Source organism: Cervus canadensis, chromosome 25 (assembly GCF_019320065.1).
Source record: "Cervus canadensis isolate Bull #8, Minnesota chromosome 25, ASM1932006v1, whole genome shotgun sequence".
NCBI classification, from domain to species: Eukaryota; Metazoa; Chordata; class Mammalia; order Artiodactyla; family Cervidae; genus Cervus; species Cervus canadensis.
Genome location: NC_057410.1, coordinates 24,896,488 through 24,914,776, shown reverse-complemented (window position 1 = coordinate 24,914,776; position 18,289 = coordinate 24,896,488). Strand labels below are relative to the sequence as shown.

Below are 18,289 nucleotides of genomic sequence, written 5' to 3'. Positions count from 1 at the left end.
TTCTTAACTGTAGCAGATAGGAGTTGAGGTATGAATAACAATCCACAGTACAGTAAGGCTCCAAGAAGAGTCTTTTCTTGAGAATAACAGCGTGTTAATGGCACATATTTCCATTTTTCCTGTCCGGAGATTATATGATGATATCCTTCCCCTGTGCAGTCATATTAGCAGCAGGTATGGGAGGACAGTTAGGCTGCTTCACCCAGACTTGAGCTTCAATAGCGTGTATTTCATTTGTGGACCCAAACCCTCTATCACCTCTGACCATTAGTAAGGTGGGAGGTTCTCTGTTTTGTACTTTGCCAGTTACAAATGGAAGAATCAGCAGTTGACAGTTTGATTATGTTTATTAGTAAGTAGATCATCCTTTTCCTCATTTAGTAAAATTACTGAAATTTCTCCTTGGTAGTCTAGGTCTGTAATTCTCCCATGGACACACATCCCTTTTAATGCTAAACTGAAGCATTCTTGGATTAATTCAAAGTGTCTGGGAGACATTTTAATTGCAACACCAGTTGAAATAGCACATATCAATCCTTCTGTAAGTCTGTGTTCAGATGTAGGTGACAAATCCAGTCTTGGGGCCTCAGGAATAGCTCAGAAAGGAGCTAGTGCTCCTGGGCTGATTTCCAATTCTAGCTGTCTCAGGATGGAAGTCTGTTTTATGAATCTGTAAGTTTAGAATAGTCATCCTCATCAAAGGAGTTTCTAATTATCCTATAGGTCTATTATTTAAAATATTGAGGGCAGTATTTAAATCAGTCCTTCAGTTTTTATAAGAACCCTCTCCAAGTTTAATTAATTGCTATTTAAGCAGATCATTCATTCTTTCAGTCAAGCCAGCATCTTGAGGATAATAAAATCAGAAAAATCCATTGTACATTATGTTCTTGGACAAACTCTTGTATTAACTTTACTTTAAAATGTGACCCATGTCACTCTGAATTTGAAGTGGAACACTATAATATAGATTGATTATCTCCAGTGTTTTAATAGTATTATTCCGATTGGCTTTCCCCAAGGGAATGACCACTAAATATCCAGAATAGGTGTCCACAGCAGTACATTGGCATCCTTCTTCCCAAGTTAATGGACCAATGTAATCAGTTTGCTGTATTTGCCCAGGCAGCTTGCCATCTGCCGCTTGTCCTTTACTGGTTGTGGCAAGCTTCTATGCTTAATTGTTGACAAATTGGACATTGTAAAGTAACAAATTTAATGAGATCTATAGTTAAAGAAATACCTCGATCCTGAGCCCACCTGTATGTTGTTTCTCCCAAATGGCCACATTTTTGGTGTGCGCATGAAGTCGAACATTTTAAGTTGCTAGAGTCTGGATCAACTTCTGCTGCTTGAATTTGGGTTTGTACATCTCTAGTAGAGTTACACTATTGTTTCCTAGAATTTGGGACACTGTGAGCATCTACATGAAAGACTGAAAGAGTAGTAGTTTTGAACAGTTTCCCAAATGTAAGACCATAATTCCTTTCCCCATAGCTCTTTGGAGTGAATTTGCTAGTTATTCTTTATGCTTAGGGGAAGCCAAATGGCCAGTCTGTTCGTTGGCTACTGACCAAGAATCTGTATAAATATGACATTCTGTTAAATTTGTTGTTTTAGAGCCTGACATACTGCGTATAATTCAGCAAATTGACTACTCTTAGTTAACTCTTCCTGGCCTCTGGAAATTTCCTGTTCTAGAAACCCAAGGGCTCTGTTTTGTTTTTTCCACAAGCTCCAGTTGGCATATAGTTCATTGATTGTTACAGGTTATTTTATGTCACAGGGTATCTGCTCTCCATCCAAAGATAGATTACTGAGATAAGCTTTAGAATAATTCAGTTAAACGTCTTAGCAATAAAATACAACAGCAAGGAGCTATCTGGGAAGTGGGTCTTGGTCAGCATAGATTTCAGTTAACAAAACTAGAATTTACTATTAAGTGAAACAATTTTTTGTGAAGGCATTAGCCCTCTAGCCAGGGTTAATGGTTAGTCCCATCAAACAAAAAATGAGGTTTATCTGGGAGCCGGGAAAAGTCAAGCAGCCATCTTGGATTTCCCTGTGCCCTGACTGTTTGATTTATAGCCTTTGTTTACCCATTTTAAATTCCTTGATTTAGAAGTAGACAGTTGCCATGTTCTAAGAACATCAGGATAGCAAAAGTCTGACAATGAAGGATTAATTTTTTGTAGAAACAAAATGAGCTTATCTGTGTGTGCCACATTCTTCATAGGTCATTGTGAAATAATATTTATTTACTTTACCAAAGTTGCAAAAGATTTTAAAAACAAATATAAATCATTTAAAGGCAAAGAAATTCACATAGTCTTGTTATCAAAAGCCACATCCCAAGAAAGCTGTTCTCAACAGAGAAAACCAAGTTCCAGTCTGATACCAGCTTACTGTTAATAACAAAATTTGTTTATCTATTAATAGTTAATTTAATCTTCAAGATTTCTGTAAATGTTGAAGAGGTGATATTTTTACAAAGTAGTTGTTACTCAGTCGCTAAGTCATGTCTGACTCTTTGCCACCCCATGGACTGCAGCACGCCAGACTTCCCTGTCCTTCACTATCTCCCTGAGTTTGCTCAAACTCATGTCCACTGAGTCAGTGATGCCATCCAACCACCTCATCCTCTGTCTCATCCTTCTCCTCTTGCCGTCAATCTTTCCCAGCATCAGGGTCTTTTACAGTGAGTTGGCTCTTTGCATCAAGTGACCAAAGTATTGGAGTTTCAGCTTCAGCATCAGTCCTTCCAGTGAATATTCAGGGTTGATTTCCTTTAGGATTGACTGGTTTGATGTTGTTGTCCAAAGGACTCTGAAGAGTTTTCTTCAACACCAGTTTGAAAGCATCAATTCTTTGGCGCTCAGCCTTCTTTATGGTCCAACTCTCACATCCGCATATGACTACTGGAAAAACCATGGTGTGTGTGTGTTAGTCACTCAGTTGTGTCCAACTCTGCAACCCCATGGACTGTAGCCCACCAGGCTCCTCTGTCCATGGCATTCTCCAGGCAAGAACACGAGTGCGTTGCCATTCCCTTCTCCAGGGGATCTTCCCGACCCAGGGATCGAACCCCGGTCTCCTGCATTGTGGGCAGTCTCCAGCATTCTTTACCATTAGCACCTCCTGACCTACTGTGGAAAAACCATAGCTTTGACCATACAGACCTCTGTTGGCAAAATGATGTTTCTGCTTTTTAATACACTGTTTAGGTTTACATAGCTACTCTTCCAAGGAGCACGCGTCTTTTAATTGTTTTTACAAAGGCATCAGAATAAAGCCATAACTATAATGACAAAAGACTTTATTTAATAATTTTATTTATTTATTGGCTGTGCTGGGTTCATTGCTGTGTGGGCTTTATCTAGTTGTGGCGAGTGGGGGCTACTCTCTATTTGCGGTTTACAGGCTTCTCGTGGTGGTGGCTTCTCTTGTTGTGAAGCAAGGGCTCTAGAGTCTGCTTGCTTCAGTAGTTGCAGTGCTAGCGCTCAGTAGTTGCCATTCCGACTCTAGAGAACAAGCTCAGTAGCTGTGGTGCACAGGCTTGGTTGCTCTGTGGCATGTGGGATCTTCCAGACCAGAGGTCGAATTCGCGTCTCCTGCTTTGGTAGGTGGATTCTTTACCTCTGAATCACCAGCGAAGCCCTATTATGTTAAGGAGACTTTCCTAAAGCATAATTATTCTTAATAAAGTTTAATTTAAAAGCTCTTATCTCATTTACATTTTCTTTCCTTAAAAATTTCTTCACATTGAGTTACTTTCCTTGCTGACAAATTTGTAAAGGAAACAGCAAGATTTTATTTAGCTTATATTAAGCTTAGGCACAGTGAAAGTATTCTACTGATTATTATATGATGACTCTAAGACATGTCTATACTGATTAACTCAACAGACTTAAACCATCTTCAGTAGCAGATGTCGTCTTGGTACCAAACATTTCCCAGATCATGTGGTCCTAAAATTTATCTTGGCCGGTTTTCTAGATATTTAGCTTTAACTTGTAAGCACTTACTTTTAAGTCAGTTAAATAGAGCTCATTTACAAGTTAATCTTAGCAATGTTATCCAAGGACAAAGACAAATACTGAGACATACACATATATCCAGGCAGGCAGCGGTTTCAGTTTCTGTTGGAGATTTAAAATGTCTCTTGGTCTCCTTTCTTTCCCCCCTGTCATCTCCTGAGAATGAACTTCTTTTTGCTAACCTTACCGTGCTCCTTTCGATATTTAGCTTGTACAGTCTTTACAGCAGCTTTTTCAGCTACCAACTGGAAAGTGGACACTTGGTCAACTAAAATGTAGTTTTGACATTGTAACGTGGACAGTCACCTTGCAGGTCGCATAATTCTTTCTCCAGTTTTGACTTCTTTTCAACCAGTTTTAATTTGGCTTCTTGAACCTTACGGTAGGCAGAGAGGATCCAGCATCTCTGATCCACCACAGTACATTTTTGTTCTTTCTCAGTTGGCAAGAGCCGCAAACATTCAATAACTTTTAAAGGTTCAGCCCTCTTTAATTTCGGGTCCCAATTCTCACACAATCCAGTGGATATGTCCCGCTCAGTAGCTAACAAGAAGTAAGGCAGATCTTCCCATCTGGAAATAAAGACTTCATTAATCTTAATGTCTTCTTAAAGAGTGGCATTTTGCTTCACGAATCCTGCTCACAGTGCTGATTTATGTTTTGCCAAAAGTTTTACTTTCGTTTTAGGTTCGAAGGATTCATTAACAAAAGAAACCACTCGTTACACACAAATAAACAATTTCATTTTTTTGTAGAAGATTATTTGACTTAATTTCAATATACAGTCATTAAAAGAAAAGAAATAGAAGTGTAACAGTGTATACAACACCAAATTGGGCTGACACAACCTACATCCAGACTTGAACAGGCGTGAGAAGTTAACAGCAATCTGGAGGCCCAGTTGGAAAAGATCAGGGTGGTACATCTACCCAACGGGTGAGACTTCAGATTGCAGTTTTGGGGACTCCTGCTTATTATAGTCCTATGCTGCAAACTGATATCTTCATCAGTTTGCTAGCAAAAAAGCAGCTCTGGTTTTACTTTAACTTTACAGTGCTGTTTATTTCATCTTGTTAGTCATAAGACTTCTTAGATCCTGGAGGTGGGACTGGGCTGGCCAGGCCCTTAGGGGCTTAGAGATTTCAAGTCCCACTCCCTTTCTTCTCTAAAGTGCCTCTTGACTTGCTAGTACACGTTGGTGTGCCTACCAGGCAGACATGTAGTCCAGGCAGAGTCCGGGCAAGGTCAGAAGTCGGGTCAGAGGCCTGCTGCCCTACTTCTGAAGTCTGAACAAGACTGGTGGTGGTGGTTAAACCGCCAAGTCGTGTCTGACTGAGCCCACCAGGCTCCTCTGTCCATGGGATTTCCCAGGCATGAATACTGGAGTGGGTTGCCATTTCCTTCTCTAGAACAAGATTACCTCTATTTTAGTTTCCCTAACAATCCTTAAAAAAAAAAAGTATGTAGAGTGCTTTGATAAAACTTAATCTCATTTTAAATAGAAAGCTGTCTACTTCTAGTGGCTACTTGAAAGTAGCTTTTAATGAGAGTTCATTGAAGGATTGATTTAGGAAGTGGGCTTGGGTTAATGGATAGGAGAGAAGAAGATATTTTAAATAGAAGGGAAAGCATAACAAGAGGTGATGAAAATTGAGGTAAGCAAAGAAGTTGGTTTAAAACTTAGTTCTTTTTTAGAACTACCTTGCTCTAGAAATAAATAATAAAAGTGATTTATTTTCTCTTCATCCAGTCTGTGGCTCCAGCAGCCTTATTTTTAGCAGCCAAAGTAGAGGAGCAGCCAAAAAAATTGGAACACGTCATCAAGGTAGCACACACTTGTCTCCATCCACAGGAATCACTTCCTGATACCAGGAGTGAGGTAGGGGGTTGATTAATTGCATACATCTGTTTTTCTTAATTTATTTTTATCATAATTTAGTTTTGCAACTTTGATTTATGGAAATCTCAATGTGGACTGTTAAAGGAACTTTTCGTGTTTTTTTTTTCCTTAAAACATCATAGAAATGTTATGGCTAAAGTTAATTATATTTTTTCTGGTAAAATTGGAAAATGCAGAAAAAGAAGAAACTATATTAACTAGGTGTAATTTGTACCACAGATATATAAATGAACCAGTATTTCCAACTGCTTTTCTATAAGTAGCTGTACATGTATATATTTTATACCTACTTTTTTCACTCACTGTATGTCAAATATTTCCACAACAATTCTCTACTTTCTTTAAATATTGATATAGAATTTCATCATGTACATACATATATTTTAACCATTATCTCTCAAGATAATTTCCAGCTTTTTACTGGAAATACCTCTATGAAGAACATTTTTTTTGTTAATGAATTTTAAAAAAACGGATCCTGTCACTTACGTGTTTAACTTTTTAAGAAATTCAAGTATGCTCATTTCTTAGAAAAGAACTCAAACACTGAAGAATCATTTAAAGTAAAAGTCAAAGCTCATCTCCCCTTCTTCTGCTAGGAGAATACTGTTGATTATAATTCAGATATATATTCTTCTACCCCTTTATCCTTTGTGTCTACATATAGCTTCCCCCCCCCCCCGCCCCACACACACCTCCTTTCATCTTTCCTTGACCTTATGAAGAAGGGAAACTCTCCTGGCTTTAGAATTCAGTGATTGGGGAGCGATGAGTTTGAAGAAAAACTACAGATTTCTGTACCACATTATTAGTCTTTTACAGTGGATGTACGTAATAAGTGGAATGGTGGAATCACAGCTCCTAGTTATATGAGAGAAGTGTTTAGAATAGCAGTGTCTTGACTTCATTTTCTCTCTGGGCTATACCAGAGTAGTTTTGTTGAAAAGTTGTTGGTCTGAACTTTTATTTATGTTAGAGACTACTGACTGCCATTGGTCCGTAGAGTTGACCAAATAACAAAATTTTAATGAAATAAAAAGTAAAATCCCAACTTTTTTTCTTTAAAGTATATTTATATGACTTCTCACCTGAGTCTGTCTTATGAGGTGACTCAGAGAAGATACTTTCTTCATTATGTGGAAAGGAGAGCTACCATAGTTTACATCCTTATTGGACTTACTCAAGATCATAAAGTGCAGTAGAAAGTTAGCAGCAACATAAGTCTCTTAACTCTTGGCTCAAGCTTCATTTCTCCTAGAGCTTAGACCAGTGCTGTCCAATAAAAATATAAGGGAAGTCACATATGTAATTAAAATGAAGCTTTTCATTAAGCTTTTATTTTAAATTTTTATTTAAATTTAAAATTAATTTAACATATTTTATATAGCATTTTGTTTAACCCCAAAATATAGTCATTTCAGCATATAGTCAATTTAAAAACATTATTAATGAAGTATTTTTTAACATTATTATTTTTTAACTAAGTCTTTAAAATTCACTGTATTCTACATTCATAGCACATATCAGGTGCTTGATGGCCATGTATGGATAGTGGCCACGGTAATGGCTGTACAAATCTGAAGGAATTTTGTTTGTTCCATTTTCTTGTGAACTCCTCTGTGAATTTTAAAAATCTAGCATTACTCTAAAAGGAAAGTTTAACAGGAATCAAATGTTTGAGAGTGCGTACAGTACTGTGGGAAGGCTGAGCAGTGTGTTTTGAGGATATTAAAAAAAGGTATGTTAATATTTAAAAAGGTATGTTAATATTTTAATTTAAAAAGTTTTTAATCTGTATCATATGAACATTATAATCTAAAATGTCAGTCTGAAAATGAACCAGATACCTGGTGTTTATTCTGTAGCCATTTATAAATAAAGTGACATCGTTTGCTGTACCACTTATTTATCTGTTTCTTTTTTTAAAGGAGAATCTGTTAGGGATAAGGATTAATTTCAGTTCCTACTTTCCCTCATAACTGCACCCTTGCCTTTTGTGGCTTTGGTTTCCTTTGGAGATTGTTAATGATAGAACTGTCTACACTTTGTTATATCCTGTGTGTTTTGGGGGAATAATTTATGTGTCTTCTCACACCTGCAGGCTTACCTGCAGCAAGTTCAAGATCTGGTGATACTAGAAAGCATAATTCTGCAGACTTTAGGTAAGTTTATTTTCCTTTAAAACATTAAAGAAATATGTATGCAATATAATGTTTTTCTAATTTGCAAAATAGGAAACAGGAAGAGAATTTCTTGGGAAGGTTTTTGCACATTGTAGAGATTGCTTAACCCTGCCACAGAGAGAATGAAGGCACCACCAATCTTTGAGATAGCCATTAGCAGAGTTTTTCTGCTTGTTTTTATTCTAGGATTCATGATTTGCTTGCTAAGATTTGGCAGTTTTTAACTTTCTGGTAAATAATGGCAGAAACTATCTAAATAACTTTTTTCCTTCTAGGAGTTTTTATAGTCTGTCCTTAGATAACAGTATTTGTTTTTAAAATTGGTAATCAGCGTTCAAAACAGTAGAGTGGAAATGGAAGAATTCAAGCTAAATTGTTCTTTTGGGCTATCATTTTTCTCTTTAGCTAGGAGAGTATTTCATGAGTCATGTTGGAAAGTTGCTGATCAGCCTGTATTTTTTGCATGTATACCTATACACACAATTAATTCTTCAAAGTTTGTCTCTGAAATTAGTTTCTGCTAATTTTTACTTTAAATTAGTTATCTTCAAGGTAACCATACTTTAGGGGACAATGATATTTTTCTGGTGGGGTACATTTTTATTAATATTTTAATGTGGAAACCTGTAAAATCTAACTTGTAAGAATCAGTTGTGCTTGTAGAATAATTTGCATCAAGTAAATTTTGCAATAGAATCGTCTTCTTTTTTTTAATCAGTTTGCCTCAGACTTTATTTTTATTTTTTGGCGTGCTGCACATAGCTTGTGGGATCTTAGTTCCCTGACAGGGATTGAACCCAGGCTCTTGGCAGTGCTAGTGTGGAGTCCTAACCACTGGACCGCCAGGGAATTCCCTAGAATTTCTTTACTCGTACTAGATAATTTTATTTACATACACAAAAAGAAACTTCTTCAAAAATTTTTATAGATATACTACATTTTGGTTAAGATTATTTAGAGTTAGATAAAGTGATCAGTACTTAATGATGATTGAGATGATGAAAAGGAAGAAGACTGAGGTAAGAGAGGAATAGGTTTTAAAAATATTTTCTAACGGTTAAGCTTCTGGAGATAATCATTATGTAACTGCTTCTTTTCTAATCATATATTCTGTTGTCCCTAAGAACATGCTTTGTATTCAGATGTTATTGATAGCTCAGGGATCTTGAGACGGCATTAACTTTATTATCTGAGTGGTGCCTTTGAAGATAATCTTAAGAGTGTGCTGCATACTTTATGTGACACTCAGCCTCTCAATAGGCAGTTTTGGGACCAGAAAATGAGAGAATCCTTCAATGATGACTCACATAAAAGCAGTATAAAATATTCTGAGTATCTAGCTTTTTAACCAGTTACTTTTTTTTAGGCTTTGAACTAACAATTGATCACCCACATACACATGTGGTAAAGTGCACTCAACTTGTTCGAGGTAAGGAATCTCAATCCCAACTTGAGATGCTATCTTAAATTGTTTTACCATTTAGAGGCTAAGATTTACTGTGGGCTAATACATAATACAGCTGCTTTGGCCAAAATTTAAATTAAAAAACCTACCTGGCTTTTTAATTTCAAAATGAGTGATTTGAGCTTTTCTGTTGAGTTCTTATAGTGTTTTTAGGTGATCTCCAGATAAAGTGAGTTAGTTTATTGTTTATCAAAGCTGGAGGCAGATTTTGAAAAGTCACTAAAATCAAAGTATCCAATAGCAATTTTAAGGATGTCTTGGGAGTGAAAATGAAAGTGAAGTCTCTCAGTTGTGTCCAACTCTTTGTGACCCCATGGACTGTAGCCTACCAGGCTTCTCCGTCCATGGGGTTTTCCAGGCAAGAGTACTGGAGTGGGTTGCCATTTCCTCCTCCAGGAGATCTTCCCGACCCAGGGATTGAACCCAGGTCTCCCGCATTGTAGGCAGATGCTTTATGGTCTGAGCTACCAGGGAAGTGATCTTAATTTGATTCTAGGGTTGATTGTCCTGGGCACTGTCAAAGGCCACCCAGAAGGCTGTGTAGAATTGATTTGCACTTTCATTAATTGTTAATTCCTTGGCAGACGTGCTTTTTATTCTAATTTAACTTTAGTAGCCATGATTGCATTAAACCTAATTTTTCTTTTTATTCAAATAGTAATATCAAGAAAGAATATCTTAAATACCATTGTACATTTAAACGCAATTTCTTGTTTGTAGACTTTCACTGATAATTAGCCTTATCATGTGTTTCATCTGAAAACTCAAGAGTTTTTTGAGTTCTTTATATTTTGAGAGCATTAAAAGGTTTACATTGAGCAAGCTTAAACAGAGGTGGGTTAAATACATTAATATTTCATCTAAGGAAGATTAAAATTTACTTTGTCACCCAGACAAATTTTTTTGAAGGAGGAATTTTTTTATTGTAATATGTTTAAATAATTTATGTCATTTGCTAATTTTTTCCAAATATATAAAGGTCTTCTGATCTTGCCTCCAGATTAGTTCATCCCCTAGCTTAGAATTTCTCAGTGGACTCTTGTATCAGGATCTCTGAGTTACTTGTTAAAAATGCTCATTGTTACTACATCCTTCTCCAAAAGTGTTGAGTTAAGACTCTAGGGAGGATGCCCGGGAATTGCATTTTAAATATGTAACCCATATACTAGGTGTGTAGAATAAAGCTTAAGTCCCTAAGTCTGGAAGCAGCATAATTGTTAATATAATTAAAAATCACTTAAACTGTTTCATTTCACAGTGGAATATAAACATCAGGTAGTCAGAGACCATGTCTGTCTCATTTGCCACTGTATTCTCTGCCTTGCAAATATTAAATGCTTACTATATAATTATTGAGAATGAATGAAACTAATAATCCCCCCCCCCTTTTTTTTTTTAGCAAGCAAGGACTTAGCACAAACTTCTTACTTCATGGCAACCAACAGGTTTATATTTTAATATTTTTTTCTTCTCTTTTTGGGATACTACTTTACTTGGGTTGGAATTGTCACTTTTTGTTGGGTATATGGAAAGATGATAGGTCTGGCACTTAGTAAATTAGAAGCCAGAGATCTAGTCAAGGATCTCTGATATTAATAGAATGTGTTATAGACAAGTCCATGGTAAATGTTGATTTTTCTGCACAGTTGTCATGCGTGCCTTAAAATTTCCATGCTGCCTTTTAAATTTGTTAAGGTGATACAATATTTTTGTTTCTGATTGATAGCCAACTTAATTCTGCATTTGTTACCTTGCATTAAAATATCCAAAAGCATAGTTCTGAAAGTTTATTTAAACTTGGATTTCATTGCCAGTCGGTGACTAAAAGCTAATTTAGAGGATTCTGCTGTAATTGTGGTATTTTAAAAGGTTCTTTTTGTCTTCACTCACTCCCAGATAAATGGGCACATATATGTGCAAAGAGTTGTGACACTTTTTCGTTCCCTTTTTAAAGAAAAAAACTAACACATAACTTGTATTACCAAATGATTTGCTCATTCTCATCTCCAATCTACTACGTAGTTCTTGGAAACCAAAGATACTCCTAATGACCATCGAGGCTAAGAAGTTCATTTTTATAGCCTGATGGGAGAGATTTTAAAAATAAACTATCAAGCATATTCACACTTGAGAGAGTGATTATCTATTCATTATTTAAAAGAGACCAGACCTATGACTGGCAAGAAATAAGATAATTTTTAGGATAGTTCCTTAAGTATTTGATTTAGGGATTGTACATATTAAAAGTCTTAAAGTTTTTCTTATGTTCTGAACTTATTCTCAGGATGATTAATCCTTATTTAAAAAAACTGAGTACTCAGTCTTTTATTTTTGTTTTTATTTTTTCCGGTCCTTCATCAGTGTGTGGATTAAATGATGTATAGTCAAAAAAATTAGAAAAGTTGTTACCTGAGCAGATGGGTTAATGGAAAGATTAGGTTGGGTGTTGGATCAGAGCTCTGGCTATTTCTTGCCTTTCTTGCTCTCCAGTGTTTTTATCTTTTTGGGTTTTTTTACTTTTTTTTTTTTTTTTAAATAATGGAGAGTTTTTTAACTTTGGGTTCAGAATGGAGAGCTCATGATACTCTCTTGTTTCCTTCCCTCTGATGTCAGCCTGCATTTGACCACATTTAGCCTGCAGTACACACCTCCTGTGGTGGCCTGTGTCTGCATTCATCTGGCTTGCAAGTGGTCCAACTGGGAGATCCCAGTCTCAACTGATGGGAAGCACTGGTGGGAGTATGTTGACGCCACTGTGACCTTGGAACTTTTAGATGGTAAGTTTTAGAGTAAGGGACCTTGAAAAGCACTTGTTCTTGATCTGTCACATATCTGGCCAAAGGTGACTTGATTTCAGATGAATACAGTTAGTTGAGGTTATTCTTGTTTCATTACTTCTGCCTTTCTGAATTTTTCTTAAATGTTCTAATTTCATTTGTAGAACTGACACATGAATTTCTACAGATTCTGGAGAAAACCCCCAACAGGCTCAAACGAATTTGGAATTGGAGGGTAAGAATTATTGCTGTCACTTTCTTTTGACTGCACCAGTGAGATACCAGATATGTATATGGATATGTACCCTAGGTTTGGAATTTCCCTTTTTTATAGTTATGCAATAGTCATGATTTCAACTTCATAGCTGGGATACTGGCTCAGAAATCCATTGATGTAGGTAACAGCAGGATTTATTTTGTGTTTTGCAACTCTTCGTGGTTTAGTCATTTGGTCAGCAACATTGGTTGAGTATTTTTTTGTGTGTAGAGAGTGTTAAGGGGGAAAATTTGGCTTTTCTGAGACATAGAATTTTGGATTCTTATATAGGAAAGATACAGAGTTAGGAGGTTAGAGCTGGTATTGTAATTTTATCTTTGATATTACTTGATTTTAAACGGATTTTAGAATTTTGTTTTTATATAGATCACAGTTCAAAGTTCTATTTCGGGTATTCTTGAAAGTCTTATCTATGATTAATGAAATTATTCTTTTTTTTCAGTGTCAGAAAGCTTAAAAGTATTCCTTGCGTTTCTGAGAATTCTAGACAGGATGCTTAATTTCTTTCTCTTAAGTTGAGTTATAGAAAAGGAGTTTGCCTAGGGTTCAAAGGAGATTTGAGAGGACACAATTCTTACCTTTTACTTTTGTGTAAAACTTTACCAAAATTTTTAGAGTTTAGACTAACTAATTATAAGACAAGAATGGTCATGAATGAATACAACTTCATTATTTTTATTGCCTTGTAGTGGGATCTTAGTTTCCTAAGATCTTAGTGTGTGTGTGTATGTGATCAGTTGTTTCTGACTCTTTGTGACCCCATGGACTGTAGCCCACCAGGCTCCTCTGTCCATGGAATTTTCCAGGCAAGAATAATGGAGTGGGTTGCCATTTCCTTCTCCAGGGGATCTTCCCGACCCTGGGACTGAACCCACATCTCTTGCATCTCCTGCAGTAGAAGGTGGATTCTTTACCACTGTGGCACTTGGGAAGCCCCTATCTTCATGACCAGTATTAGAACCTGGGACCCTGGCAGTAATAGCACTGAGTCCTAATCACTGGACTACCAGAGAATTCCCACAATATTATATGTTTCACTATGGGTACTATGTTGTACAGAGGGTCTCTTGCATATATTCATCTTGTGTAACTGAAACTTTTTGCCCTTTGACTAATATGTCCTTGTTTCCTCCTTCCCTCAGTCTCTGGAAACCACTATTCTACTCTCTACAAGTTTGACTATTTTAGATTCCTCACATAAGTAAGATCATATAATACTTGTCTTTCTGTGTCTGGCTTATTTTACTTAGCAAAAGGTCCTCCAGGTTCATCTGTGTTGTTGCAAATAGCAGAATTTCCCTCTTTTTAAAATTTTTTTAAAAATTTAAATTGTGGTAAAATACAAATAACATAAAATTTACGGTCTTAGCCATTTTTAAGTATATAGGTATTACATGCATTTATACTGTACTCCAGTGGTCTTGCCTGGAGAATCCCAGCGACGGGGGAGCCTGGTGGGCTGCCGTCTATGGGGTTGCACAGAGTCGGACATGACTAGCGTGACTTAGCAGCAGCAGCAGCATACTGTTGTGCAGTCATTATTACCATCTATCTCCATAACTTCATTTTCTAAAACTAAAACTCTGTAACCATTAACAATGATTGTCTATTCCCTGACCGCCACAATTATATTTCATTATTTAGACTATTGTTAGTACCTTTAAACCTCATGTGAGTGGAATCATACATTATTTGTTTTTTTGTGACTGACTGATTTCAATTAGCACGTCCTCAAGGTTTATCCATGTTGTATCATATTGTAGAATTTTAATTGTTCTCTTAAAAGGCTGAATAATCTTTTGTGTATTTGTACCACATTTTATTTATCCATTCTTCCATCAATAGACATTTGGTTTGTGTCTTCTGCATTTTAGCTTTTGTATATAATGCTGCAGTGAATGTTGGTGTACAGTATCTCTTCTGAGACCCTGCTTTCTATTCTTCTGGGTACATACCCAGAAGCAGAGTTGCTGGATCATAGGCTAGTTCTGTTTTTATTTTGTTGAGGAACCACTGCACTGTTCTCCATACTGGTTGCACCATTTTACATTCCTACCAAACAGTTCACAGAGTTCCAGTTTCTTTACGTCTTTGTTAACACTTGCTGTTAATGTTTTTTTTTTTTTTTTTAACAGTAGCTGTCTAAAGGATGTGAAGTGGTCTTTGATTGCAATTCCCTAATAATTAATGATCTTAAGTATTTTTCATATTCTTATTGACCATTTGTGTATCTTCTTTGGAGAAATGTCTATTCTAGTCCTTTGTCCATTTTCAGATTGGGTTGTTTGGTTTTTTGTTGTTGAGTTTTAATTCTCTGCACATTCTGGATACTAATCCCTCATCAGATATATAATTTACAAATATTTTCTCCTATTATGTGTGTTGCCTTTTACTCCAGATAGTGTCTTTTAATGCACAAAATTTAAATATTTCCATGGAGTCGTTTTTGGGGAGGGGTGTGGTCACCTGGCCTTTGCTGTCATATCTTAAGAAGTCATTGCTAAATGCAATGTTGTGAACCATTTGTTTTTTTTTTTCTTCTAAGAGTTGTATTTTTTTTTGAATTGGAGGATAATTGCTTTACAGTGTTGTGTTGGTTTCTGCCTTTTAACAAGGGAACCAACCATTGTTGTTGTTGTTCACTTGCAAAGTCATGTCTGACTCTTTGCAACCCCATGGACTACAGCATGCCAGGCTTCCTTGTCCTTTACTATCTCCTGGAGTTTGCTCAAACTTGTGTCCATTCATGCTATCTAGCCATCTCATCCTCTGTCGTCCCCTTCTCCTCCTGCCTTTAATCTTTCCCAGCGTTGGTTTTTTCCTTTGAGTTGGCTCTTTGCATTAGGTGGCCAAAGTATTGGAGCTTTAGCATCAGCATCAGTCCTTCCCATGTATATTCAGGGTTGATTTTCTTTAGGATTGACAGCTTTGATCTCCTTGCTGTCCAAGGGACTCTGAAGAATCTTCTGTAGCACCACGATTCAAAAGCATCAATTCTTTGGTACTCAGCCTTCTTTATGGTCCAACTCTCAGATCTGTATGTGACTACTGGGAAAACCATAGCTTTGACTATATAGACCTTTGTTGGCAAAGTGATGTCTCTTCTTTTTAATATACTATCTAGATTTGTCATAGCTTTTCTTCCAAGGAGCAAGCATCTTTTAATTTCATGGCTGCAGTCACCATCTGCAGTGATATTGGAACCTAAGAAAATAAAATTTTTCACTATTTCCACATGGTAATGTATATATTTCAGTGCTACTCTCAATTCATCCTACCTTCTCCTTCTCCCACAAGGGGAAGTTCTCTGTGTTCACAAGTCTGTACTCTGTGTCTATTCCTGCCCTGGAAATAGGATCATCAATACTCTTTTTCTAGATTCATATATATGCATTCATATATGATATTTGTTTTTCTCTTCCTGACTTACTTTATTCTGTATAACAGGCTCTACGTTCATTCACTACAGTTCAACTGCCTCTAATTCATTCCTTTTTGTGGCTAAGGAACATTCCATTGTATGTAGGTATCACAATTTCTTTATCCATTCATCTGTCGATGGACACCTAGGTTGCTTCCATGTCCTGGATATTGTAAATAAATAGTGCTGCATTGAACATTGGAGTACATGTCTTTTAGAATTATGGTTTTCTCAGGTTATATGAGTTTTATTGTTTTGGATCTCCGATTTGGATCCTTTATCTGTGTTGAGTTAATTTTTGTATATGGTATTAGGTAAGGGTCCAATCTCATTCTTTTGCATGTGGATGTGTAGTTTTCCTAGCATCATTTGTTGAAAAAACTGTCTTTTCCCCATTGAATGGTCTTGGCACCCTTGTCAAAAATCATTTGATCATGTATGACAAGGTTTATTCTGGACTAATGTTCCATTCATCTATATGTCATTAACCCATTACTGTGGCTTTGTAGTAAGTTTTGGAATCAGGAAATGTGAGTCTTCCTGCTTGGTTTTTCTTTTTTTTTTCTCATTTATTTTTATTAGTTGGAGGCTAATTACTTTACAATATTGTAGTGGTTTTTGCCATACATTGACATGAATCAGCCATGGATTTACATGTGTTCCCCATCCTGATCCCCCCTCCCAACTCCCTCCCCATCCCATCCCTCTGGGTCTTCCCAGTGCACCAGCCCTGAGCACTTGTCTCATGCATCCAACCTGGGCTGGCGATCTGTTTCAAACTTGATAGTATACTTGCTTCAATGCTATTCTGTCAGAATATCCCACCCTTGCCTTCTCCCACAGAGTCCAAAAGTCTGTTCTATTGGTTTTTCATTTTCGAGATTGTTTTGTCTATTCAGGGTCCTTTGAGATTCCGTATAAATTGTAGGATGGATTTTTTATTTCTGCAAAAAATGTCATTGGAACTTTGACATGGATTGCAGGAATCTATACATTGCTTTGAGTATGCACATTTTAACAAAACTAATGTTTGAATTAATGTTTGGATCCAGAACACAGGATGAGTTTCCAGTTATGTTTTCCGTAATATCTTTCACCAGTGTCTTGCAGTTTTCATTGTTCAAGTCTTTTGTGTGTTAGTCGCTGAGTCGTGTCGGATTCTTTGTGACCCCATGGACTGTACAGCCCACCAGGTTCTTCTGTCCGTGGGATTTTCCAGGCAAGGATACTGGAGTGGGTTGCCATTTCCTTCTCCAGGGGATCTTCCCAACCTAGGGATTGAACCCCAGTCTCCTGCATTGCAGTCAGATGCTTTACCATCTTGAGCTACTAGGGAAGCCCATGCAAGTCTTTTACTTGGTAATTTCTAAGTACTTTGTTCTTTTTGATGCTGTTGTAAATGGAATTGTTTTCATATAATTTCCTTTTCAGATTGTTTACTGTTCATTCAGGGAACTGTAACTGAATTTTATTTGTCCTGCTGCTTTGCCTAATTCATTGATTAATTCTAATAGAATTAGAAAAAATAATTTTTTGATGGAATCTTTGGAGTTTTCTACATATAAGCTCATGTCATCTACAGACTGATAATATTACTTCTTTTCCAATTTGATGCCTTCTTTTTTTTTTGCTACGCTTGGCCTTCATTGCTGTGCACGGGCTTTCTCTAGTCATGGCTCACAGGCTCTGGAGTGCTGGCTCAGTATTGATAGCGCACCAGTTTTGTTGCTCCATGGTATGTGGGATCTTCCTGGACCAGGGATTGAACCGGAGTCCCCTGCATTGGCAGGCAGATTCTTAACCACTGGACCACCAGGGAAGTCCCAATTTGATGCCTTCTATTTCTTTTTCTTGCCTTGATTGCTGTGGCTTGGACTTCCAGAAGTGTGTTGAATGCAGGTGTTGAAAGTGAGCATCCTTACCTTATTCTTGATATTAAGGAAAGCTTTCAGTCTTTCACTATTGAATGTGATATTCACTGTGGGTTTTTTATAAATATGGCTTTTATTATGTTTAGATAGTTTTCTTATATCCCTCGTTTGTTGAGTATTTTTATCTTGAAAGTGTGTTGAATTTTGTCAGATGCTTTTTCTTCATGAATTGAGATGATCATGTGGTGGTGTTTTTTTTTTCCCCTTCATTCTGGTTATCTGATGTGCTTGTGTACGTGCTCAGTCGTGTCTTACTTTTTGTGACATATTATATCAATTGATTTCCGTATGTTGAACT

The 18,289-nt window shown here is 36.7% G+C and overlaps 1 protein-coding gene across 1 annotated transcript in view; it reads left to right on the top strand.

The window, feature by feature from the left end:
* CCNT1 (cyclin T1) overlaps positions 1-18,289 on the top strand; it is a 40,654-nt gene that overhangs the window by 12,605 nt on the left and 9,760 nt on the right. Inside the window, exons 3-8 of the mRNA XM_043446846.1 lie at positions 5,788-5,916; positions 8,039-8,099; positions 9,487-9,549; positions 10,985-11,030; positions 12,199-12,362; positions 12,527-12,597. Of these exons, the coding sequence (XP_043302781.1) occupies positions 5,788-5,916; positions 8,039-8,099; positions 9,487-9,549; positions 10,985-11,030; positions 12,199-12,362; positions 12,527-12,597 (534 nt within the window). The remainder of the gene's footprint in view (positions 1-5,787; positions 5,917-8,038; positions 8,100-9,486; positions 9,550-10,984; positions 11,031-12,198; positions 12,363-12,526; positions 12,598-18,289) is intronic.